The 26,004-nt window shown below is 39.6% G+C and overlaps 2 protein-coding genes across 2 annotated transcripts in view; both read right to left on the bottom strand.

The window, feature by feature from the left end:
- The window catches only part of rpz6 (rapunzel 6), a 196,341-nt gene that overhangs the window by 131,361 nt on the left and 38,976 nt on the right, over positions 1 to 26,004 (bottom strand). The window lies entirely within an intron of this gene.
- Positions 9,305 to 26,004, bottom strand: part of sv2a (synaptic vesicle glycoprotein 2A) — a 32,827-nt gene continuing 16,127 nt past the window's right edge. The window contains exons 3-13 of the mRNA XM_084026051.1: positions 24,336 to 24,516; positions 23,063 to 23,214; positions 22,340 to 22,473; positions 21,173 to 21,262; positions 20,500 to 20,607; positions 19,762 to 19,850; positions 19,516 to 19,680; positions 18,119 to 18,252; positions 10,885 to 11,091; positions 10,189 to 10,348; positions 9,305 to 9,752 (exon numbers count right to left, since the gene is read on the bottom strand). Coding sequence (XP_083882177.1) covers positions 9,569 to 9,752; positions 10,189 to 10,348; positions 10,885 to 11,091; positions 18,119 to 18,252; positions 19,516 to 19,680; positions 19,762 to 19,850; positions 20,500 to 20,607; positions 21,173 to 21,262; positions 22,340 to 22,473; positions 23,063 to 23,214; positions 24,336 to 24,516 — 1,604 coding nt within the window. The 3' untranslated portion in view covers positions 9,305 to 9,568. The remainder of the gene's footprint in view (positions 9,753 to 10,188; positions 10,349 to 10,884; positions 11,092 to 18,118; positions 18,253 to 19,515; positions 19,681 to 19,761; positions 19,851 to 20,499; positions 20,608 to 21,172; positions 21,263 to 22,339; positions 22,474 to 23,062; positions 23,215 to 24,335; positions 24,517 to 26,004) is intronic.

The following is a 26,004-nucleotide window of genomic DNA, read 5'->3' as shown; positions in this document are numbered from 1 at the left end:
GTATAGTATGTTGAAAAAAGTCATGAAAAAAAGTAATCGTATAGTATGTTGAAAAAGTCATAAAAAAAAAATAATCCTATAGTATGTTGAAAAAAGTCATGAAAAAAGGAATCCTATAGTATGTTGAAAAAAATCATGAAAAAAAGTAATCGTATAGTATGTTGAAAAAGTCATGAAAAAAAGTAATCCTATAGTATGTTGAAAAAAATCATGAAAAAAAGTAATCGTATAGTATGTTGAAAAAAGTCATGAAAAAAGTAATCGTAAAGTATGTCGAAAAAAGTCATGAAAAAAAGTAATTGTAAAGTATGTCGAAAAAAGTCATGAAAAAAGTAATCGTATAGTATGATGAAAAAAGTCATGAAAAAAGTTATCCTATAGTATGATGAAAAAAGTAATCGTATAGTATGTTGAAAAAAATCATGAAAAAAGTAATCGGAAAGTATGTTGAAAAAAGTAATGAAAAAAAGTAATCGGAAAGTATGTTGAAAAAAGTAATGAAAAAAAGTAATCGGAAAGTATGTTGAAAAAAGTAATGAAAAAAAAGTAATCGTAAAGTATGTTGAAAAAAGTAATGAAAAAAAGTAATCGGAAAGTATGTTGAAAAAAGTAATGAAAAAAAAGTAATCGTAAAGTATTTTGAAAAAAGTAATGAAAAAAAGTAATCGGAAAGTATGTTGAAAAAAGTAATGAAAAAAAAAGTAATCGTAAAGTATGTTGAAAAAGTAATGAAAAAAAAGTAATCATAAAGTATGTTGAAAAAAGTAATGAAAAAAAGTAATCGGAAAGTATGTTGAAAAAGTAATGAAAAAAAAGTAATCGTAAAGTATGTTGAAAAAAGTAATGAAAAAAGTAATCGGAAAGTATGTTGAAAAAAGTAATGAAAAAAAGTAATCGGAAAGTATGTCAAAAAAAGTAATGAAAAAAGTGATTGTATAGTATGTTGAAAAAAGTCATGAAAAAAAGTAATCCTATAGTATGTTGAAAAAAGTCATGAAAAAAGGAATCCTATAGTATGTTGAAAAAAATCATGAAAAAAAGTAATCGTATAGTATGTTGAAAAAGTCATTAAAAAAAGTAATCCTATAGTATGTTGAAAAAAGTCATGAAAAAAGTAATCGTAAAGTATGTCGAAAAAAGTCATGAAAAAAAGTAATTGTAAAGTATGTCGAAAAAAGTCATGAAAAAAGTTATCCTATAGTATGATGAAAAAAGTAATCGTATAGTATGTTGAAAAAAATCATGAAAAAAGTAATCGGAAAGTATGTTGAAAAAAGTAATGAAAAAAAGTAATCGGAAAGTATGTTGAAAAAAGTAATGAAAAAAAGTAATCGGAAAGTATGTTGAAAAAAGTAATGAAAAAAAGTAATCGGAAAGTATGTTGAAAAAAGTAATGAAAAAAAAGTAATCGTAAAGTATGTTGAAAAAAGTAATGAAAAAAAGTAATCGGAAAGTATGTTGAAAAAAGTAATGAAAAAAAAGTAATCGTAAAGTATGTTGAAAAAAGTCATGAAAAAAGTAATCCTATAGTATGTCGAAAAAAGTAATGAAAAAAGTAATCGTAAAGTATGTTGAAAAAAGTCATGAAAAAAGTAATCGTATAGTATGTTGAAAAAAGTCATGAAAAAAAGTAATCCTAGAGTATGTTGAAAAAAGTCATGAAAAAAGTAATCCTATAGTATGTTGAAAAAATCATGAAAAAAAGTAATCGTATAGTATGTTGAAAAAAGTAATGAAAAAAAGTAATTGTAAAGTATGTTGAAAAAAATCATGAAAAAAAGTAATCGTATAGTATGATGAAAAAAGTCATGAAAAAAGTAATCCTATAGTATGTTGAAAAAAGTCATGAAAAAAGTAATCCTAAAGTATGTCGAAAAAAGTCATGAAAAAAGTAATCCTATAGTATGTTGAAAAAAATCATGAAAAAAAGTAATCGTATAGTATGTTGAAAAAAGTCATGAAAAAAGTAATCCTATAGTATGTTGAAAAAAATCATGAAAAAAAGTAACTGTATAGTATGTTGAAAAAAGTCATGAAAAAAAGTAATTGTAAAGTATGTCGAAAAAAGTCATGAAAAAAGTAATTGTATAGTATGTTGAAAAAAATCATGAAAAAAAGTAATCCTATAGTATGTTGAAAAAAATCATGAAAAAAAGTAATCGTAAAGTATGTTGAAAAAAGTAATGAAAAAAGTAATCGGAAAGTATTTTGAAAAAAGTAATGAAAAAAAGTAATCGAAAAGTATGTCGAAAAAAGTCATGAAAAAAAGTAGTTGTAAAGTATGTCGAAAAAAGTCATGAAAAAAGTAATTGTATAGTATGTTGAAAAAAATCATGAAAAAAAGTAATCGTATAGTATGTTGAAAAAGTCATAAAAAAAAAATAATCCTATAGTATGTTGAAAAAAGTCATGAAAAAAGGAATCCTATAGTATGTTGAAAAAAATCATGAAAAAAAGTAATCGTATAGTATGTTGAAAAAGTCATGAAAAAAAGTAATCCTATAGTATGTTGAAAAAAATCATGAAAAAAAGTAATCGTATAGTATGTTGAAAAAAGTCATGAAAAAAGTAATCGTAAAGTATGTCGAAAAAAGTCATGAAAAAAAGTAATTGTAAAGTATGTCGAAAAAAGTCATGAAAAAAGTAATCGTATAGTATGATGAAAAAAGTCATGAAAAAAGTTATCCTATAGTATGATGAAAAAAGTAATCGTATAGTATGTTGAAAAAAATCATGAAAAAAGTAATCGGAAAGTATGTTGAAAAAAGTAATGAAAAAAAGTAATCGGAAAGTATGTTGAAAAAAGTAATGAAAAAAAGTAATCGGAAAGTATGTTGAAAAAAGTAATGAAAAAAAGTAATCGTAAAGTATGTTGAAAAAAGTAATGAAAAAAAAGTAATCGTAAAGTATGTTGAAAAAAGTAATGAAAAAAAGTAATCGGAAAGTATGTTGAAAAAAGTAATGAAAAAAAAGTAATCGTAAAGTATGTTGAAAAAAGTAATGAAAAAAAGTAATCGGAAAGTATGTTGAAAAAAGTAATGAAAAAAAAGTAATCGTAAAGTATGTTGAAAAAAGTCATGAAAAAAGTAATCCTATAGTATGTCGAAAAAAGTAATGAAAAAAGTAATCGTAAAGTATGTTGAAAAAAGTCATGAAAAAAGTAATCGTATAGTATGTTGAAAAAAGTCATGAAAAAAAGTAATCCTAGAGTATGTTGAAAAAAGTCATGAAAAAAGTAATCCTATAGTATGTTGAAAAAATCATGAAAAAAAGTAATCGTATAGTATGTTGAAAAAAGTAATGAAAAAAAGTAATTGTAAAGTATGTTGAAAAAAATCATGAAAAAAAGTAATCGTATAGTATGATGAAAAAAGTCATGAAAAAAGTAATCCTATAGTATGTTGAAAAAAGTCATGAAAAAAGTAATCCTAAAGTATGTCGAAAAAAGTCATGAAAAAAGTAATCCTATAGTATGTTGAAAAAAATCATGAAAAAAAGTAATCGTATAGTATGTTGAAAAAAGTCATGAAAAAAGTAATCCTATAGTATGTTGAAAAAAATCATGAAAAAAAGTAACTGTATAGTATGTTGAAAAAAGTCATGAAAAAAAGTAATTGTAAAGTATGTCGAAAAAAGTCATGAAAAAAGTAATTGTATAGTATGTTGAAAAAAATCATGAAAAAAAGTAATCCTATAGTATGTTGAAAAAAATCATGAAAAAAAGTAATCGTAAAGTATGTTGAAAAAAGTAATGAAAAAAGTAATCGGAAAGTATTTTGAAAAAAGTAATGAAAAAAAGTAATCGAAAAGTATGTCGAAAAAAGTCATGAAAAAAAGTAGTTGTAAAGTATGTCGAAAAAAGTCATGAAAAAAGTAATTGTATAGTATGTTGAAAAAAATCATGAAAAAAAGTAATCGTATAGTATGTTGAAAAAGTCATAAAAAAAAAATAATCCTATAGTATGTTGAAAAAAGTCATGAAAAAAGGAATCCTATAGTATGTTGAAAAAAATCATGAAAAAAAGTAATCGTATAGTATGTTGAAAAAGTCATGAAAAAAAGTAATCCTATAGTATGTTGAAAAAAATCATGAAAAAAAGTAATCGTATAGTATGTTGAAAAAAGTCATGAAAAAAGTAATCGTAAAGTATGTCGAAAAAAGTCATGAAAAAAAGTAATTGTAAAGTATGTCGAAAAAAGTCATGAAAAAAGTAATCGTATAGTATGATGAAAAAAGTCATGAAAAAAGTTATCCTATAGTATGATGAAAAAAGTAATCGTATAGTATGTTGAAAAAAATCATGAAAAAAGTAATCGGAAAGTATGTTGAAAAAAGTAATGAAAAAAAGTAATCGGAAAGTATGTTGAAAAAAGTAATGAAAAAAAGTAATCGGAAAGTATGTTGAAAAAAGTAATGAAAAAAAGTAATCGTAAAGTATGTTGAAAAAAGTAATGAAAAAAAAGTAATCGTAAAGTATGTTGAAAAAAGTAATGAAAAAAAGTAATCGGAAAGTATGTTGAAAAAAGTAATGAAAAAAAAGTAATCGTAAAGTATGTTGAAAAAAGTAATGAAAAAAAGTAATCGGAAAGTATTTTGAAAAAAGTAATGAAAAAAAGTAATCGGAAAGTATGTTGAAAAAAGTAATGAAAAAAAAAGTAATCGTAAAGTATGTTGAAAAAGTAATGAAAAAAAAGTAATCATAAAGTATGTTGAAAAAAGTAATGAAAAAAAGTAATCGGAAAGTATGTTGAAAAAGTAATGAAAAAAAAGTAATCGTAAAGTATGTTGAAAAAAGTAATGAAAAAAGTAATCGGAAAGTATGTTGAAAAAAGTAATGAAAAAAAGTAATCGGAAAGTATGTCAAAAAAAGTAATGAAAAAAGTGATTGTATAGTATGTTGAAAAAAGTCATGAAAAAAAGTAATCCTATAGTATGTTGAAAAAAGTCATGAAAAAAGGAATCCTATAGTATGTTGAAAAAAATCATGAAAAAAAGTAATCGTATAGTATGTTGAAAAAGTCATGAAAAAAAGTAATCCTATAGTATGTTGAAAAAAATCATGAAAAAAAGTAATCGTATAGTATGTTGAAAAAAGTCATGAAAAAAGTAATCGTAAAGTATGTCGAAAAAAGTCATGAAAAAAAGTAATTGTAAAGTATGTCGAAAAAAGTCATGAAAAAAGTTATCCTATAGTATGATGAAAAAAGTAATCGTATAGTATGTTGAAAAAAATCATGAAAAAAGTAATCGGAAAGTATTTTGAAAAAAGTAATGAAAAAAAGTAATCGGAAAGTATGTTGAAAAAAGTAATGAAAAAAAAAGTAATCGTAAAGTATGTTGAAAAAGTAATGAAAAAAAAGTAATCATAAAGTATGTTGAAAAAAGTAATGAAAAAAAGTAATCGGAAAGTATGTTGAAAAAGTAATGAAAAAAAAGTAATCGTAAAGTATGTTGAAAAAAGTAATGAAAAAAGTAATCGGAAAGTATGTTGAAAAAAGTAATGAAAAAAAGTAATCGGAAAGTATGTCAAAAAAAGTAATGAAAAAAGTGATTGTATAGTATGTTGAAAAAAGTCATGAAAAAAAGTGATTGTATAGTATGTTGAAAAAAGTCATGAAAAAAAGTAATCGTATAGTATGTTGAAAAAGTCATGAAAAAAAGTAATCGTATATGTAGATGTAAAGTCATCATATAGTAATAAAAAAAAGTCATAATGTATGCGGAAAAAATTATGTCGAAAAGTCATAGTATAGTATGTCAATTTTTTTTTTAAATATAATAGCATAGTACGTTGAATTGGTTTATGAAAAAACGTAAAAATTTCATGAAAAAGTCATAGTATAGCATGTTTAAAAAAGTCATGAAAAAGTCTAGTATATCAATAAAGTACGTCGCCCGCCCAGCTTGTTATTGGACCCGCCCAGTTGAGTATGGAAATTAACGAATGGCCAGTTTAATGGGCTATTGTGTGTGTTTCATTGATTAATATCACTACTTTATCACATAAGAGGTCAAGCAATCATCACATTAAAGGTTGAGAAGGTGATTATATTCAGAAACACTTTCTGTCCAATCAAAAAAGTCGGGCCAGAGAAAATAATTGGATGGCCTGTCAATGTTTACTTCCTGAGAGACTTCCTGTTATGAACGTCAAACACGTATAGTCATAAAGAAATATGACAAAGATTGACTTTTCATACTTTTTGTTTATTTCATGGTTCTTTGTTACCCATTGTGATTCCAAAGGGTTAGTTGCACGGCAAGGTGCAAACCCAATAAAAATCAAACAATGAGAAAAATATAAGAAAAAAAGAAAAAAATCTCACACACCTTTTTTTAACAGAACTGATGTTGTCACATTTAGGCTAGCTATGATTCATAACCTGTATTTAACATTGATGTATTTACTCATATTTCATCCTCATTTACAAAATACACAAAATCAAAGACAACATACAGCATTGTTCATTTACACTTCTTTTTCCTTTTTTTTTTATATATATATATATATATAACTTTGTTTTAATATATATTCATGGTTCCACAAACGGTTTCTATACTTACAAACAATCGACTACGGTTTCTACAGCACAGTACGATGACAAAAAAGGTGATAAATTCTTTGTTACATTTAATTAATGGCAATGCAATCTTATTGACAAAAAAGCCTCGAGACTTGGGGGTTTGTTTTAGAGAGTACACACGACATGTCAGCTGTTAAGTCCGTGTCATTATTAAGCCAACACAGCGTTTTTTTTTAGTGGACCAGCATAGAGTGATGTCCTCCGGTTCCCTACAGCTTCAAAGACAAGAAGGAGAGACAAATACCCCCAAAACACTTATTGCTTTCGTTAACTTTTTGCACTCACGATTGACTGTTTCTCAGGCAACACGTTAATTATACAAAAAAACCCTGTAACGTAAGCGAAGATATGTGTTATCTACTGAGAGACGATGTCTAAGTTGAAGGGAGTCACTGAGATGGGCGAACGCTTTATCAGCGTTCCTCGTGGAATAAATACGACATCGTTGTTCTTACATTTCATGGGTGATACAGGACGACACACAGAGTGAGTAGCTTTTTAGTAGAGTTAATGTGCATTTATACACTATCAATGTGCTTTTTAAAGAAGGGGAATATGGGCAATTTTTTCCCCTGAAGCCAATCGTTTCTGAGGGTTTTTAAAATAAATAAAAACTGTTACAGACAGGATCTCGGATGAAAAGTCTTCATTGCCATAATAAGTCCAGCTGTTACTGATATATTTCCGGGGCGTCACAAGGTTTAAAGAGCTTATTAGTTACATTATAAGTACTTTTTTTATTTACATATATTCATATCTATAACAGAGAATCGATGGTGAAATGTGTAAAAACTCAGGCCATACAAAATATTTGGCAATAATTAATGCAAGGTGAAACAGGTCAGATGTCAAATTTGGAGTGAGGTCAGCATGATGTGGAGGGGGGAGGGGGGCGGGGCTTATGTTCACAACTGCACTGGTGTTCACCGTCTGGCCAGTTTGGTGGTTTTTGGTCTTTGTGCTCTTGCTAAACGGCTCCTCGTTCTTCGTCACATCGCCAAGCAAGGCTGCGTCGGATTTCATGTCTTGAAGAACTCACAATTGTGCATGTACAGTGTACATTTAGTGCAATGGGCTTTCTTTATATCAGCTGTCTCGAGTCTACGTATGGCTGCTATCCTACAAAATGGCAGTTTGGACGACAACTTTTTTTTTTTTAATCTGACATGTTTAATGATTGTTTTTCTTTTCGTTTGCTGTGCAATTGTGAACATATCACCTTTGCTTTTTTTTCCGAGATCAGTGGGAATGTGGGAATAATATTCTCTGTGCTGTTTACCAGTGATGGATTATATGACAATCAGCCCTTGGCAGTGAGTTCTCTCTACGGTGAATCTCATGTTATATCTTTTCTACATTTGTAGAATAAAGCACAAGTTAACACAAATCTAAATCCAAACCTTCATGAGCAGAATAATCCTTTTCCAACCAACAATTCATCCTCACTGTTCATGTGATGTTCCCCAAGGACATCCCAAATTATGAATATTTCAAAAAGAACTTTGGGTGCATTATTTTCAAATTATTTATCCGACTGATGCTAAAATCGAATCTTGATCCAAGAGCAAAAAAGTCAAAGAAAAAAGTCCAGTATCACACCATGTTCAGTCACCGATATAAGACAGCGAATCCACACAAACGTTCACAAATCAGAAACAGCGTTTGCCAAATATGAAACGGTAAAAAGACATTAAAAAAAATAAAATAAAATGGCCAATATTGCACTGAAGTTCAATATTGCACTAAGAAGCACACTCACATTAATAGAAACATTCAGTTCACACAAACGGTTAGATTATAGTTCATCTCTCGTGATTGGTCGTTCTGCCACATGTGTATGATTTAAGGTGATAAAGGAGATTTTATATATAAGGAACAAACTGAGTTTGGGGATCAACTTTCATGGTATCAGAATAAAAAAAACAAGGCGCAGTCAAAAATATTACATTAACTTGAGCCAGACTTGAAACCGATGAGCAAAAATGCAACTTGTCCCTATAACGGCTGTTTTTACATTATTGTACTCTCCGTTTCTCATAGATTTACATACATACTTTGTGACATGCATAACACACCCTCCACAACATATACCCTAAAGAGAGACAAACATACCGTAAGTCTGAGAGGAGAGGTACTAAAAAACAACGGGATATTACAGTGTGATTTAGAAATGAGTGATTTGAGAGTGAGATTCTGGACATTTTCATCATCCGGGGACGTTTACACTGAACGGTTGTGCTTTAAAATGGAACGGTTTATTCATGAACACTGTGTTTGACTTCATGACAGAAACAATGATTTTAAAGGGAGAAGGGGCTCGATTGATCTCCTTGTTGCACATTCTAACAATAACAATAAAAAGCAAACCTGGAATGTTCTATCATCTATAAAAATGGCAGTTAGTCTGTACACCAACACAAGACCTCGGGAGATAAAGAAGGAGGGTTGTTTTTTTCAAGAGGAGGCCAAGAGGGACACGTCTTGGTTTTTTAAAGTCTAAAAATGCTTCAAATAAAGGCATTAAAATGTCACATTTTATTGATTCTACGTCCAAAGAAAGTAATCGAGACTCGAACGGGTGGCTTGAATGGATGCAAACGATGGCTAGCGGTCATTTCTTGCTCGTTATCAAGAACGCCCCTCCCCCTGACCTCCGACCCCAGGCGTGTCTACTTAAACATATATAAGGGGGGCTGCATCTAAATTTACCATTATATTCCAGGGGGAGGGAAATATCGTGCCGTCGCCCGAACATGTTAAATTTACCGTTTATTCGGACTTCGCTGTACGGATCAAATAATCAACCCGAACTTTGCTCGATCGTTAAGAGAGAGAGACAGAGAGACAGAGAGAAAGAGAGAGAGATAGAGAGGGGGGGGGGGGTTAGATGGAAGGATGTCGAGGGCTCTTGAGCTGTTTGTTCACAGTGTGGTGAAAAACTCGGCCGCACATCCCCGGGGGGGAAGTTGTCGGCGACCCCGCGCTACTGGAGCACCTGACCCCGCGTCTCCGGGAGCTTGAGGGCCAGAAAGCTGCCGGCCGCCAGCGCCCCCGAGGCGAAGAGGATGGGCACGGCCTTGGTGATGCCCACGAACGAGGTGAAGATGCTTATGCCCAAGACAGCCGCTAATTTGCAGAGGGCGTTGAGGAAGCCGAACGCCGTGGTCCTGAGGAAGGAGAGGGGACAGACAAACAAACAAAAGGTGATCTAAAAGGCATTTAATCTGTCACCTCATCTGCCTTTACACTTTATTCATTGTAAAAGCTGCAGGGATTTTGTTTAGCCACAAGGTGGAGCTACATCTTGTTAAACGAAAACTCAAAAGCACAAAAGAATCACGTGTTCTCTCTGGTGAAATGCTTGAATGACGCTCCACAAACACTCGTCTCAGCGTGCATTAAGGTTGCATCGCTCTGAGGACTAAAGGTTTCGGTGGCAACAAGACGAGCTGAGGGCTTTTACATCATCACATGCACCACCAATGATTTCACCCACAGTGTCATCCATCCCCGCAAGCTGACCAATCACAGTCGGGCAACTCATGTGGCCGTGTCTCCGCGGTGTCAACGAGGTTTCGGGGCATGCATGCATAACTGCCTAACCTCTTGTCAGACGGGTAGAGCTCGACGGTCAGCACATCCAGGGCGTTCCAGGAAGCGATGCTGATTCCCCCGAACAGGCAGAGCAGAGCGATCATGGCCGACTCGCTGTTGCCAAAGGACAGGAAGAAACAGCTGATGCAAGAGATCACGCTGGAGCCCGCTGGAGGTCGAGGAAAAAGAGAGGTGATGTGTGAAGAAAGGAAGCAAATCCTGCATATGGCAACTACGAGTTAGCATTAGCATGCTTGGGGGAGGCAACAGGCCAAACGGACTTCCTGCCTTATCGTGGCCTGGAATTTATCACACTTGTTCTGCAGACTACCATCCATCCCATAATATGGGATATAATATATATATATAATATGCGACCACAGATAAAGACTCTGTGGAGAATGTGTACACTGTCTGGGGAAGGACTAGGTAGCTACGGCAACAGCTTTTAACATTTAATCTGTCCAATTATCAACATTTTGCATTAGTATAATGTATATTCTAATTAAAGAGATCTCGACCAATTATTTTTTCACAGGCAGCCAATGAGAAGCGGAGCCTCGAACACAGAGCCGATGGTTTGATGCACAAAAGGCAAACTTCACCCACAACAGCAGCATTTGTATATCAAATACTCACCCAGTGTTAACCTGGAATTCTCGGAGAAAAACAAAGTTTCATTCAAAAGTTCCAAGGTATATTTACCCAGCATCCTCAGCCGTCCAATCTTGTCCATGAGCAGCGCCGAGACGATGTTGCCCGGCAACACGGCCAAGGTGCCCAGGAAACTGACGAAGTAGACCATGTAGGCGTTGTTCTCGTCACTGACGTCGCTGAGCAGGCAGCCCTCTTTGTTGTGCAGGAAAGTGCTGTTGATGAGCTTGCAGTTGACCAACCGATACTTGAAGAGATCTGGGGAGAAAGGAGGGGGGAGGAGGGATTATTATTTGATTTTTCCCTTAATTAGGTTGACAGAAAAACAGAGAAAGAAAGAGAGAGGAGAGAACACTTTAATCAGAAAGCGTATCCTGATTTTATCTGAGTCGCTGCTTATTGAATTGATTCACTTCTTGATTATTATTTTCATTTTGCCATTCAGGTATTTTATCATTCATCTTATTATTTTCTGAGAAGCACTTTGTACTTTGTTTTGATAGTTGCTATATAAATAAAGTTTCTGATTTTAACCGTTTGCATTAATAAACTCTGAAAAAGTAAAAAACTAATGCTCTCAGAATAAGAGTTTGCTCTGCCTACAACTTTACCTAGACTACTGCTAGAGGTTTTTTGGCCTCTCTCCCGCAGTTTAGTTTTGCTTCTTCTGTTTGCTGCCTTGTTTATTTTTGTTTGTTATTTTTTAAGTAAATTTGGATTTTTTGGATTTGAATCTCTGAATTCGTGCTTTTGGGTCCGGTGTTTTCAGAGACGCTACAGTGACAGGAACAGGAAGACAGGACGTTTTTTTTTTTTAAATACAATGTTATAACTTTTGTAATTTAAAATGTGGGAAAACCGGAGCGCCCGGAGAAAACCCTTTCTGCCACTGTGTTCTGCCGGTCCCAGAGCAGACCTGATGAGACCACCTGCAGCTTTGGCGACCCAAGGAGGTAAAAGCACTTTGCCCTAACCAACCAGGTCTCGTTTTGTTTTTAGCCAGAAGCTGAGGGAAAGATCGAGTGTTCTTGCTCTGATGGTGACTGTCACAGGGTCACGGGGTTTGGATGTCCTGATCGCTCTCGCCATTCACGTGGATGGCCGCCTCAGAGAGCGAAGAAAGGAGAGAGCCCACTCAGCTACTCCCGAGGCCCTCCACGTCTGCTTGCCGTGGAACCTGCCTCAGTCCTGCCCTTCACCACCAGCGCCTCGTCTGACTCTCAGGAGCCAATGCAGTTGTCTCGTCTCTCTGTGGAGGAACGTCAGCGCCGCCTACGGGAGAACAGGTGTATGTACTGCGGCCAGGTCGGTCACTTTGTGGCTGCTTGCCCAGTAAAAGAACAGGCTCACCAGTAATTCCGGGGGTGCTGGTGCTGGTCTCTTTGTTCGCCCCAGAGACCAAGGCCATGGAGAAGTACATCAGTGACTCGTTAGCAGCAGGCCTCATCCGCCCTTCTTCGTCTCCGGCTGGGGCCGGATTCTTCTTTGTGAGAAAAAAGGACAGGTCCCTGCGCCCCTGCATTGATTATCGAGGCCTGAATGCCATAACGGTGAAGAACAGGTACCCCCTCCCTGTGTTTTCCAAACTCGACCTTCGGAATGCATACCATCGAGTGCTCATTCGGGAGGGGGATGAGTGGAAAACTGCTTTCAACACCCCTCAGGTCCATTACGAATGCGTTTTTCCAGGCCCTGGTTAATGATGTGCTCAGGGACCTGCTCAAAACCTGTGTCTTTATTTATTTGGATGACATTCTAACTTTCTCAAAGTCCAGACAGGAGCACGTCCAGCATGTACAGTGTGTCCTCCAGAGGCTCCTGGAGAACAGACTGTATGTGAAAGCCGAGAAATGTGTGTTTCATGTACCCGAGGTGTCTTTTCTGGGCTTCATCGTCAAGGAGGGGAGCATCCGAATGTACCCAAGCAAGGTCAGCGCTGTCCTCAATTGGTCTACTCCCACCTGTACTGAGCTGTAACGCTTCCTGGGCTTCATCCTTGTGCTTTTTTCCCCCACAAATTATCGCCCGCTGAGAGGAACTACGACATAGGCAACCGTGAACTGCTGGCCGTTAAGCTGGCTTGGAGGAGTGGAGGCACTGGCTGGAGGTGACGGAGCTGCCATTTGTCGTGTGGACTGACCACAAGAATCTGGAGTACATCCGTTCTGCCAGAAGACTGAACTCTCGCCAGGCCAGGTGGGCTCTGTTTTTTAACCTGTTCATCCTCTCCTACCACCCCGAGTCCAAGAATACCAAACCAGATGCCCTCTCAAGACAGTTCCAGGTTACGAGCTCCCGGATGGAACCAGAGGTGACGCTCCCTTCTGCCTGCGTGGTTGGTCCTGTCACCTGGCCTTTGGAGGACAAGGTAAAACAGGCTAGTTCTCAGGTCCCTGCTCCTAGTGCGTGCCCCAATAACTGTCTCTTTGTCCCAGACAACCTTCGCTCCCAGGTTCTTCAGTGGGGACATTCCTCACCCTTAGCCTGTCACCCTGGGGTCACACGCACCCTGGCGCTCCTCAAACAGAGGTTCTGGTGGGCCGCCATGGAGAGGGATACCAGGGAGTTTGTCGCTGCCCGTCAGGTCTGCTCTCAGAATAAGAGTTTGCTCTGCCTACAACTTTACCTAGACTACTGCTAGAGGTTTTTTGGCCTCTCTCCCTCAGTTTAGTTTTGCTTCTTTTGTTTGCTGCCTTATTTTTTATCTTTTTTATTTTTGTTTGTTATTCTTTAAGTAAATTTGGATTTTTTGGATTTGAATCTCTGAATTCGTGCTTTTGGGTCCGTTGTTTTCAGAGACGCTACAGTGACAGGAACAGGAAGACAGGACGTTTTTTTTTTTTTAAATACAATGTTATAACTTTTGTAATTTAAAATGTGGGAAAACCGGAGCGCCCGGAGAAAACCCTTTCTGCCACTGTGTTCTGCCGGTCCCAGAGCAGACCCGATGAGACCACCAGCAGCTTTGGCGATCCAAGGAGGTAAAAGCACTTTGCCCTAACGAACCAGGTCTCGTTTGGTTGAAGCTGAGGGAAACACTGAGTGTTCTTGCTCCGATGGTGACAGGAACGGCAGTTGTTTTTTTTTTTTTAAATACAATGTTGTAACTTTTGTAATTTAAAATGTGGGAAAACCAGAGCACCCGGCGAAAACCCTTTCCGCTGCTGTTTCAGACACCCTTGTTAACAAAGAGTGAGCATGACCAGCAGTAAAAGCAGCCCCCTTCCAAACATTTCAGTAAAGGTGCTTTTTATTTTGGCAGTGAAAGCTCGAGTCACTTCCACTGCTGTGGAACCAAGAGCTGCAAGTCTTGACCAGATACTGGACCACACAAGCTTCACTCTGCCAAACCAACTCGTGGGAGTCGCACGGCGGCTGCTTTCTTGCTCTGGAGGGATCGGACCTGACCCTTCGGCTGGTGTTGGTCTGGGCTTAGGTTTTGCTGGGTTGATTTTGGCTGGCCTGGGGGAATAGAAAATTCTCCAAACCACCCAGATGAGACCACCAACAACTCTGGCGACCAAGCGAGGCAAAACAATTACCCATCTAACCGCAAGCTCGCCTCGACCTATGCGCCGCGCACGGAGGTGATAACTGAATGGTCTTGGAGCTCTCTCATCCTGCCGGGGCATGCGAGGTCCAAGGTCAGTGGAACGGCTGTGATCATCCTCTATTACGCGAAGTGAATACGAACTCCTCGTTGGCCTCTGGGGTCTCTCATCCTGCATGCGAGATCCAAGGTCAGTGGAACGGCTGTGATCATCCTCTATTACGCAAAGTGAATACGAACTCCTCGTTGCCCTCTGGGCTTCGGCTGGTTGTTCACGTGATTCGCCGTGCTCAGGTTTTGGAGCCTGGCGTGAACGGTCGGAGGGAAATCCACATTTTCTGAAGAGATTACCAGCAGCTGTGATGATCGTGGGAGGGAAAAAGATGCTGCCCCTAATTACAAGCTCGTTTTCTCTTCTGAGCCGCAAGTCGAGGTGAAAACCGAATGTTTGTCTGTCTGTGAGGATGGCGTCAGGAATCTCATTCATCCGAGAATACAATGCCAGGGCAGTGGAACGGCCGTCGGCATCCTGAGGCAGCAACGGTTCTACTCGGAGAACCTGGTCTGACGTGCTTGGGCTCCTAGCGTCCTCGGTGAGCCGAGGAGCCACAAACACTTTGCCCCTCCTCACAACCAGTTCTTGATTTTTGAGCATGGCGCTGAGGGAAGCACCGAATTTGAAAGGAGTTCTCTCATTCTCCTGGGAAGAGAACCCCTGGCCAGTAGAACGGCTGTCACCAGCCTCACTCACAAACCGGGGATTACCTGGTCTGGGCTTGTTAAATCCCAGACCGTTCATGAAGCGGTTAGTGGCAGCCCTGATGGTCCAATGGTTCAAAAGTAGATCAGACAACATGCTGGCAGGTTGAAAGCTGTTGCAGTCCGTTGAAGGGAGTGTTGAAGTTTCTGATGATATTCAGTCACTTCGTTGTTGCAGATCTGTATAAAGTTGGCGATCTCACCGAGAATTTATAGACTTTCGGATCGAAGCGCTCATGACGTCACGGACATCAAAGGCATCACCGAGATCAAAGGCATCACCGAGATCAAAGGCGAAGCTGCGGAAAGGCGATCTAAAAACAAGGGATGATGTCATGTACATCGTTTACGTCATTACGTTTAGGCACGTCTGGCGTTACGTCGCTTTTGGAATGTTAGTTTCTGAAGTCTGCCGCTGATATGATATTATGAAACTTTTTTTTTTTGGCAAGCGTCTTTGAGCACCTGGAAAAGCGCTATATAAAACGTATTATTATTATTATTATTATTAGATAAGCTACACGTATATATCACCAGCGTTTCCGTGATTTGTATCGTCATATAGTAGATTAGAACTCCATTATAACAGTAGAACTTTCTAAGCAGCGGGGAATTGTCGACATTTACGTGATTAAAATCAACGTCGGTTAGTTTCGTATGTCGTACTTTTAACTTAATGAATGAAGCTGCGCGATTTTTTTCCCTCTTGACTTATTTTGTTTTGTTTGTTTTTTTGCTCGTATTATTATCTCAACCATAGCACCTGTTGTTACGTTTTTCAGCTTATAGTTTATTGGTCTCTGCGTGTAAAAAAAAATACTCAAATTAAATCAAATGTGGGTTCATTGTTTTTTTCCGAAACACACGTGGGTATTTCCATTTTTACCAAATTATTTCTCCAACAAGCCGCGTTACTTTATATTTAATGCATCTGTAACAGTGTAAATAATTAACTTATATTGTTACATTCCTGTTAAACTTGGGATCGCAATCATGTTATTGTGTATTTTATTTTGAAGGGCTGGTTGCAGCACCATGGACAGAGCCGCCGGTTTCTCACTTTGCAGGCTGACGGATGAGAATTTATTCTCCCACATCCCATAAACGCAGTCGGCAAGCTTCAGAGGATTAACAGAAATGAATACGTTTGAAAATGTGCACATTTTGACAACAACAACCGCATCGTGTTCACCACCGCTGATTCATCACGAGGCGGCCGGTTTCTTTTACGGAGGTGGAAATTCATATATTACATGCAGGTCACGTGTTAAATACACCCGGATCTGCTGCAAAATGCTGGAATATGCTGTAAACTCTGCCGTGTAGTGGGGTCAATCATAAAAAAGGGAACAATACGGCACCGCTGTAGATCTGCAGCGCCACCAAGAGGCGTACTGTAGGCTATACGGCAACTGTGATGGAGGTGATGAGGGTCCAAAACTGAGATGGGAACTGTTGCATCATGTGACAACTGCACCCTCTCAAAATGAATACAACTAATAATAATAATAATAATAATAATAATAATAATAATAATAATAATAATAATGTTGTTGAGAAGTATGTTTGGGCTACTAAGTACTGTATCTGTCATGAAGCACATCTAAGTGAGGCCAGAAAAAAATGCTTTTTTCATTCTTTCGATGTGTGAACAGAAGCTGTTGTTTCCCTCTTCTCTGTTTGAGTTCCTCTTCTGTTGATTTCAGAGCTATAGAGAACATTTTCATTGCTTTGGTTCAGGTTGTAACAGTTAAAGATGAATACCATCTTCACAGACGGAGACAGCGCTGATGACATATAGAGGAACATGATGTCACACCTGTTCTGCATCCATCATGCGCTTTGTTCACTTTATGCAACTTTCAGACAGCCTGAAGTTATGAACTGGAAGCCCCAAAGACAGATTAAGCATTAATAAGCAAGCAGGTTTCTAATTCTCATCCTCATAAGGAAGTCCGACCGGCAGCTGTGAGCGACACGTGTTCAGACTGCAAACAGCCCACAAAGGTCTGGCCCGTGTGTGTGTGTGTGTGTGTGTGTGTGGATACAGCTGCTGAATACACTGGAAGGTACAAAAGAGACATCAGGGTTTTTTAAAAATGTGTTATTTTTCATATAATTTGAGAAGAGAGAGACAAAGTTGCAATTTTAAAGCTGAACCCCCCCCCCCCCCCTGGAGGGTTCAGCCTTTGGTTGCTAGGAGACATTGCAGGTCTGCGATGCTGCATCGGTTGAATCAGCGGAGAGTGAAAGGAAAGTAATTGAGCCATTTGGACGAACAGTCGGAGCTGATGTTTGCTGCACTTTTTACACATCAGGAGAAGGAAAAAAGACACGATGCTTTTTAGTCTGTGCATGTAACCTGCTGACATCCATCTTCCATCCATCACGACACCAGATGACAACGATAAACGCACACAATCCGTAATGAAAACACAAAAGGGTGACGCTGTGCCGACAGCTCCACTTACAAAGAGAGCTTTCAAGGCGCTATAAATAGCACCGAGAGAAATAGGACACTCAGGAAGGGGAAGGGGAACGACAACATCACATTTACAGTGAGTGGTTGTTTGTAAAGCTCACACCACACTTACATTCTCAGAAGAGAGTTTATTCACTTTTTAATTTTCAAAGTATTTCCTGAAAATATTGCGATGACCGTCAGAACTTCATGAGCTCTCCCTGCAGGATTCTTCCGTCGTCCTCGGTTTCTGCATCACATCCACGCAGCGCTCATTCAAGCATCGGAAGACACTCCGTATATATATATATATATATATATTATATCACGTTTCAACCAATTGAGTTAAAGTAGAACGTTGATGTCTAACATTGTTGGATAAAAACAGCAGCTTTAGTTTCAGCTCGTCCTTATTCGAGTTGTGTTGTGATAATAACTACGTTTATATTCTGAAATACAAAAACCTCCACATTTCTCTGTGTGTGTGTGTGTGTGTGTGTGTGTTTGCCTCCTACCTGTGTTGTAGAAGAGGGTGGCGATGAAGGTGCAGTTCTTGAAGAAGGTGTTGCTGGAGGTGATGTCTTCAAAGTAACACTCCTCAAACAGCGAGTCCTCAAACACCATCGACCTCATCCTCAGGTTCATAAACCTGCAAAACACAGAGAGGAAGGAAATAGTATGAGAGGACGGGAGGAAGGGAGGATAGGAGGATGGGAGGATAGGAGGAAGGGAGCATTGGAGCATGGGAGGGAGGGAGTAAGGGAGGATAGGAGCATGGGAGTAAGGGAGGATGGGAGGGAGGGAGTAAGGGAGGATGGGAGGAAGGGAGGATGAGAGCATGGGAGGAAGGGAGTAAGGGAGCATGGGAGGGAGGGAGTAAGGGAGCATGGGAGGGAGGGAGTAAGGGAGGATAGGAGGAAGGGAGGATGGGAGGATGGGGGGAAGGGAGGATGGGAGGAAGGGAGGATGGGAGGAAGGGGGGAAGGGAGTATGGGAGGAAGGGAGGATAGGAGGAAGGGAGGATAGGAGGAAGGGAGTATGGGAGGAAGGGAGTAAGGGAGGATGGGAGAAAGGGAGCATGGGAGGATGGGGGGAAGGGAGGATGGGAGGAAGGGAGGATAGGAGGAAGGGAGCAAGGGAGCATGGGAGGAAGGGAGTAAGGGAGGATAGGAGGAAGGGAGTAAGGTAGGATGGGAGAAAGGGAGCATGGGAGGATGGGGGGAAGGGAGGATGGGAGGAAGGGAGGATGGGAGGATGGGAGAAAGGGAGCATGGGAGGATGGGGGGAAGGGAGGATGGGAGGAAGGGAGGATGGGAGGAAGGGACGATAGGAGGAAGGGAGGATAGGAGGAAGGGAGAAAGGGAGCATGGGAGGAAGGGAGTAAGGGAGGATAGGAGGAAGGGAGTAAGGGAGGATAGGAGGAAGGGAGTAAGGGAGGATGGGAGAAAGGGAGCATGGGAGGAAGGGAGGAAGGGAGGATGGGAGGAAGGGAGCATGGGAGGAAGGGAGGAAGGGAGGATAGGAGGAAGGGAGTAAGGGAGGATGGGAGAAAGGGAGCATGGGAGGATGGGAGGAAGGGAGTAAGGAAAGTTTGAGGAGGTTGTGTGAATTTCCACATTTTCACAAAGTTCAAAGTTCAAATGATGCAGCATGGTCAGCACATCTCAGTCAGATCCACCCGTCGCTCCTCCGCAGTCCAATTATGGTCACTTCCTTCACTGCTGCCAAAAAAAAAAAACAATCCAAGATGGCGGTGGCTAAAATGTGGAACTCAAGGCTTCAAAATCGCGGTCCACCAACCGGTGTGGGAGAGCATCACCGTAGCGCCGACCAAGCTGCATTATTTGTCTTGACGAGTCTTTCATCCAATCAAAGCAACGCTCAGAATAAAACACTCATGTTGTCGTCTCACTTGTCGTTGAAGTACTCTCCCTGCCGGTGGATCTGGTTTTCCAGCGTGAAGTTAAAGGTGACGTGTTCTACTTTCTCCTTGGCGAAGAACTTGGTGCGTGACGCGTACTCCTGCTTCTGCAGGTACTTGATCATGTCGGGGAACCACACGGTCAGACCGTAGTAGCTGGACGAGGAAGAGGAGGAGAGAGAGAGGAGGTGAGAGTGCTGCTGTCACAAAACTACGATCAATAAGACCTCATCTTACCTGAAGGACATGGAGAACCAGACGGCCATCATCATGTAGGTGGTGCGGCGGTACTCGGGGGAGAAAACGGTCAGGAAATTGCTCCACACCTGAGGGACCGCATACAGAGAGGGGGAATCATAAATATATATTTATAATATCGGATAAAAAACGAAAACATACGGCAGGAAAACAACTTTCCAGCAGCTGCAAAGAAATAAACACCATATCCCAGAATCCCCGTCGAGGCTTCAGAGCAAACAAAGCGAGGAAACACAAGCTGAGCGACAAACACGGCCCCGTCCCGAATACACAGCGAGTAAATAACGGGCTTAGAGGATCAGCCGCTGTTTTATAGCTTTGGTGTGACTTTAAACAGAGCCGGTTTAATATGGTATGAATAAATATACATAGAAATATGGTTTAAAATCACCAGGACGTCCAGTCACCCGCATACTTTTTAGTGTGTCAATATTCATAATATGCTGAAATGTTTTAAATTATTTTATGTGTCTTACAGTACCTTGCTGTTTAACTTTGAGATGCTTTTCTGAGTGATTGTGTTGAATGCTAATAAATGACTTTTTATTTAACACTGATGAAGCTGCTTCCTCAATTAAATCAGATCAGTTCATCCTTGAATCCGGGGAGGCAGTAAAAATGAAGAAGATGATCAAATATTCCTCAATAAAATAAAAATAATAATAATAAAAAACCATTGCAATGACAATAGGGCCCGAACAACAAAACAAACGTCACCTGATGGAAAAGCGTGGTGAGCTTAACCTTCCATTTCTGATGCCAGGCGGCGCCCTCGCTCAAAGTCACCAAGTCGTCCATCTGCTTCACCGTCTTGATGGTGGTCACCTTGGAAACGACGACACAATCGTTCAATGAGTAGAGTTCATTATATATTTAATAATGAGAGATCATTGATGATCAACCCTCTGCTTTGACGTCTAACAGACGCTCAGCAGAGTTAATGTTCTTTCCATGTTATTATTCATCATTTAGAATAAATGTCTGAATCCCAGCAGCAGATTTGCAACAGCTGGCCAACGAGCGCTCTCAATTAATAAACAGCACAATAAAAAGGCAATTAATAATCACACCAGAGGAACCTGATCCCCCGAATGGTTCTCCATTAACCCCGATGTTTGAAACATGGCCCGTTACCATGATTCATTGCATTCATTATTATAGTAAGACGAGGCTATAAAGCTGTTTTTTTTCACCATATTTGATGAAAGTATTAATATAAACGCTGAAGAGATTACAGCAGTTTAAAAAAAATCTGTTTCAGCATATTTAATATGCAAATTTATGCAGCAAAGAGCTTGAAACCTGCTGGAGTGTGTTGGCCTGCAGACACACACACACACACACACACACACACACACACACACACACACACACACACACACACACTTACGGAGAAGACCCTCTCCGGGTAGCCCTTCGCCCTCATGTTGGTGTCGTGGACCTGCTTCAGGATCATCCACGCCTCGTCGTGTTTCCCGTTCTGGAAACACAAAACATCTACGTGTTAGTCAGCACAGGTTGAACAGGGAGGGTCAAAGGTCACCAGCAGGAGGCGTCAAACGCTAAATATGTTTACTTTATAGAAGCAAACATATGACTCTCATCTGACTCTCCATAGAAAATGGAGAGACAGATTGTATGGATTTTGTCCTGATAAGGTTATACATATGAAGTTAGCTTAGCTTAGCACAAATACAGTAGCTTCATATGAACTCTGAACATCAGCTGAATCAGCACATTTCCCAAAAGGTCCAACTGTTCCTTTAAGACTTACGACGTACTCATGTGGTTGACAGGACTGTAAATGACTCACTCAGTTCTTCAGTTCAGATTTGCCAAATTATGCAAATGTACGACGTAAAGCAACGGACTTTACTTATATTACATTAAACATATGATGCAGTTTAAATTGCAAAAAGCTCCTTTCATTTTACAATTTGCAGACTTTTGTCCTTTTCCAGTGTTTTCTTTATCTCTGCAGCTTCACTTACTCAAACGATTCTTCTGAATAATATCAAAGGAAGTGTGTGTGTGTGTGTATGTGTGTGTGTGAGACAACAGGGGTCCAGAGACATCAAAGCTAAACCAAATGAAAAACCATGCGGGAACAAACGGGTAAATTACGACTGAAATGAGAGTTTCTGTTTGTAAAAACCCGTGAAATTGCTTTGCTGTGGCTTAGTAGCACTCAAACAGAGCCGGTGGTATAACATTTATATATATATATAGTAATACGACGGCCAGTCATCCACATACTGTATACTCGCTATAAAAGATGCTTCTCCATGCTTCCTTTTAGTGCGTCAATATTCAAAATATGCTGAATATTATGAAAATGATTTTATGTGTCTTACAGTACCTCACTGTTTAACTTGCTGCAGGATTTATATATGCACATATTTATTGAAAAATATTCTGGAAAAAGTCTGTAGGCAGCACCTTCCATCTTCTGTTGAGTGTGTGTGTGTGTGTGTGTGTGGGAGTGTGTGTGTGTGTGTGTGTGTGTGTGTGTGTGTGTGTGTGTGTGTGTGTGTGGGAGGGGGGGTGACAGGCTGACCTCCAGGAAGAAGCGGGGGCTCTCGGGCATCGTGGTGAGGGCAGAGATGGCCGCCACGGAGGGAAGCGCACACACCATCACGAACACACGCCAGCTGTGGAACTGGTAGGCGGAGCCCATCTGGAAGCTCCAGCCTGCATGAGGAGAAAGGGGCGGAGTCAGAGGAAGTGCTCTCCGAATGCTGACTAACAGACGCTCACAGAGTACTTTAATTAGTAGAATTAATTAGTAGAATACGCTTATTGCCTCCACATCGACAACAGCAGCGTATTACACTTCCTTCTTACCTTTCACAATAAAAGCCCTAGACAGAAACAATGAAGTATCGTCACCCTCACCTCTGTGCTTCAGCTCTCATATAGACCAAGATCTTTTTAGGTCGCGTAGCTTGAATTCAAACCGTATTTTGAAAAACATTACAAATGCATAAAAAAGTGTAGCTATTTAATATAAGCACTGCATTCAACGGAATTAACACAGATTCTGTTTAATTCTGTTTCAAAATAACCCAAAATGTGAAATAATGTGAAAAAATGAGATAAAAAAATCTTTATTTTATTCAAAAGGGAGCAGGAAATAGTTTGTTACAATAATTCAGACAACAAAAATTGGATCTGAACGTTGAGATTAAAAATGATTATTTATGGTGGCAGATGATATATACATATTGCACTTTAAAACAGCCAAACCCTCCCTTTAACTACGTGTGACATGTGAGCGTACCGTAGTGAGGGATGATGGCCCAGGCCATGGCCGAGGCGTAGATCCCCCCGATCATCCAGAACATGCAGAGCCAGCTCAGATGCTCCCCTCGCTTCTCCTGGGCCAGGAACTCAGAGTAATAGGAAAAGACGATGGGGATGGAGCCGCCGATGCTGTGGAACAACAATTTCAAGTTATTAATAGAAGAAAAACAAATGAGGTGGAAAGAAAAGAGGTGAAAGAATACAATAAAACAGAAGGGAGGGGAAACAGAAAGAGATGATTTTGAGAAAAGGCAGCAGGAGATATGAGACACAGTTAATGCAGTAAGTCATTCTAAGAAAGAAACATTTTTGCACATTAAAGCAATTAGCTGAAGAATCTGAAAATGTCTGACTTTGATGCCCCCTTGTGGTAGCGAATATGGTAGCGAAATGGCGAGGGAGGGGATTTACCTCCATGTTGACGATGTTTCTTCGGGATTTAATTGCAATAAATGCATAAAAAGGATGCCGAAGTAATACATAATGATGAGAGTTTGTAAAAAAAGTGTTAGTCGTGGTTTGTTCGGTCTGTCTGCGAGACGACAAGCAAACAGCTGTTAAAATGCCTGTTTTCTGAATGGAGTTCGGTTTAATAGGAGGAAGGCTTTGAAGTGAAATAGAAGGTAAATAACAAACTGTATTCTCTTTGTTTTTGGTGTTTTTACAAAACTTAATGACATATTTCTCATGCAGTTAAACTAGATGTGCTTGTATTTAATGAATCTAAAATATAGAATAGTGAAGACTTTAAAGTCAGAAAAAAAATCAACACAAGCTCATTTGAAATTCTCTGTATTAATCATTTAAATTATTTTAAAAAAATGTTTATTTCTAGTGGTATTTATAATTTGCCTGCTCATTATACTGTTTGGGTCTTATTGCAACAATATGTTTCATGTGAAGCACTTCAAAGTAAAAGGTGCTTCATCAAATAAACGTATTATTATTATTAAATAAAAACCACACCGGCAGAAACAGCCTGAAGACACCAGAATAAAAGGAAGCTAAAACTATTAATTTCAGGAAGGATGACGACATTAAAACGCCTTCACACCAAATCAACACAAACAGTCCAGGCTCTCTGTGAATGAAATGACTTCCTCTGGGGAAACAGTTTGAAACTGAAAACAAACATCCCTCCCTGAACGTAGCAAACCTCCCCTCCAAGGACTTCATTTAACGGCGATATTATACATTTTATATCCGTCTCGCAGCTCCGCCTGTCTCACTTCCTGCGTGACCCGTCTTACCCGACGCCGGAGGCCAGGCGGCAGAAGAGGAAGGAGACGTAGCCCTGGACGAAGGAGGAGAAGAAGGCGAACACGCTGTTGATGGAGAGGGAGATGAGGAGGGTCTGCCGCCGGCCGATCCGGTCCGCCAGTCCGCCCCACACGAAGGCCCCGACCATCATGCCCAGGTACACGATCAGACCTGGGGGGGCATATAATATTATTATTATGTTATTAAAACATTAGTAAACACACTTCCAGACCTCACTTCCACTCATGAGTCTCCAATGTCCGACAGAAGGCTGATCAGACCATCAAACGATCTCAAGGTCCGCTTGCTCAAGAGCTTTCAACCGCAAACAGATCTGAGACTGTGGTTTTTAAAAAGGACTAGAATTCACTGCTAGGAGTCCTCAAAGTGTTCAGAATAACAGAAAGTTACACAGAAATGAACATCATTATCACTTTCTGCAAAAACCCAGGATTATTTCTAGTCTTTTCTCTAAGAAATGACATCATCAGTTGTTTAATTTAATGCCTCAAAGTGATATCTGTGTTTACATCCATTAATAATCCTGACTGGTGGAAAGGGAGGGACAGAGAGTCCTCATAGGACGGAGGCCGGGGGACGGACGGGACCAAACATGGGACAGAAGACAGTCAGCATTGTGTTCATCTCAACCCTAACCACTGGTAACCATGGCGACTACTGTCCGATCTCCTCACCGCGGCGAAGAACCACCAACTTCCTGTATCGGCACTCAACATAGGCCGCCTGTCTGTCTGTCTGTCTGTCCTTCTCTCCCCTGTCTGTCTGTCCTTCTCTCTTCTGTCTGTCTGTCTGTCTCCTCTCTGTCTGTCTGTCTGTCTGTCCTTCTCTCCTCTGTCTGTCTGTCTGTCTGTATCCTCTGTCTGTCTGTCTGTCTGTCTGTCTGTCTGTCTGTCTGTCTGTCTGTCCTTCTCTCCTGTCTGTCTGTCTGTCTGTATCCTCTGTCTGTCTGTCTGTCTGTCTGTCTCCTCTCTGTCTGTCTGTCTGTCTGTCTGTCTGTCCTTCTCTCCTGTCTGTCTGTCTGTCTGTATCCTCTGTCTGTCTGTCTGTCTGTCTGTCTGTCTCCTCTCTGTCTGTCTGTCTGTCTGTCCTTCTCTCCTGTCTGTCTGTCTGTCTGTCTGTCCTTCTCTCCTCTGTCTGTCTGTATCCTCTGTCTGTCTGTCTGTCTGTCTGTCTGTCTGTCTGTCTGTCTGTCTGTCTCCTCTCTGTTTGTCTGTCCTTCTCTCCTGTCTGTCTGTCTGTATCCTCCGTCTGTCTGTCTGTCTGTCTGTCTGTATCCTCCGTCTGTCTGTCTGTCTGTCTGTCTGTCTGTCTGTCTGTCTGTCTGTCTGTCTGTCTGTCCTTCTCTCCTGTCTGTCTCTCCGTCTGCCTGTCTGTCTGATCACTGTGGTGCTGTATTGGTGTCTTCCCTTCCCTTGCTGGTGGATCGGAGGGATCCTGTGTTTGTTGAAGGTTCCCTGAGAGGAAGTGAGTCCCACGTCTGCATGTTTGCACTCCTGTGAGTCAACACTCCCGTGCTCTCGTGCACCGTGTCTGTGTTTGCACGCGTCTCACCCCCCGGCGCGGCAGACAGACTCCGATGAGCTGCTTCTGCTGATAATAAAGCTCACAGCGGCAACGATGAGCCGGCAACGCCGCCGC

This window comes from Eutrigla gurnardus, assembly GCF_963514095.1.
Source record: "Eutrigla gurnardus genome assembly, chromosome: 14".
Classification (NCBI taxonomy): Eukaryota; Metazoa; Chordata; class Actinopteri; order Perciformes; family Triglidae; genus Eutrigla; species Eutrigla gurnardus.
This window is presented reverse-complemented; position numbering and strand designations above follow the sequence as displayed.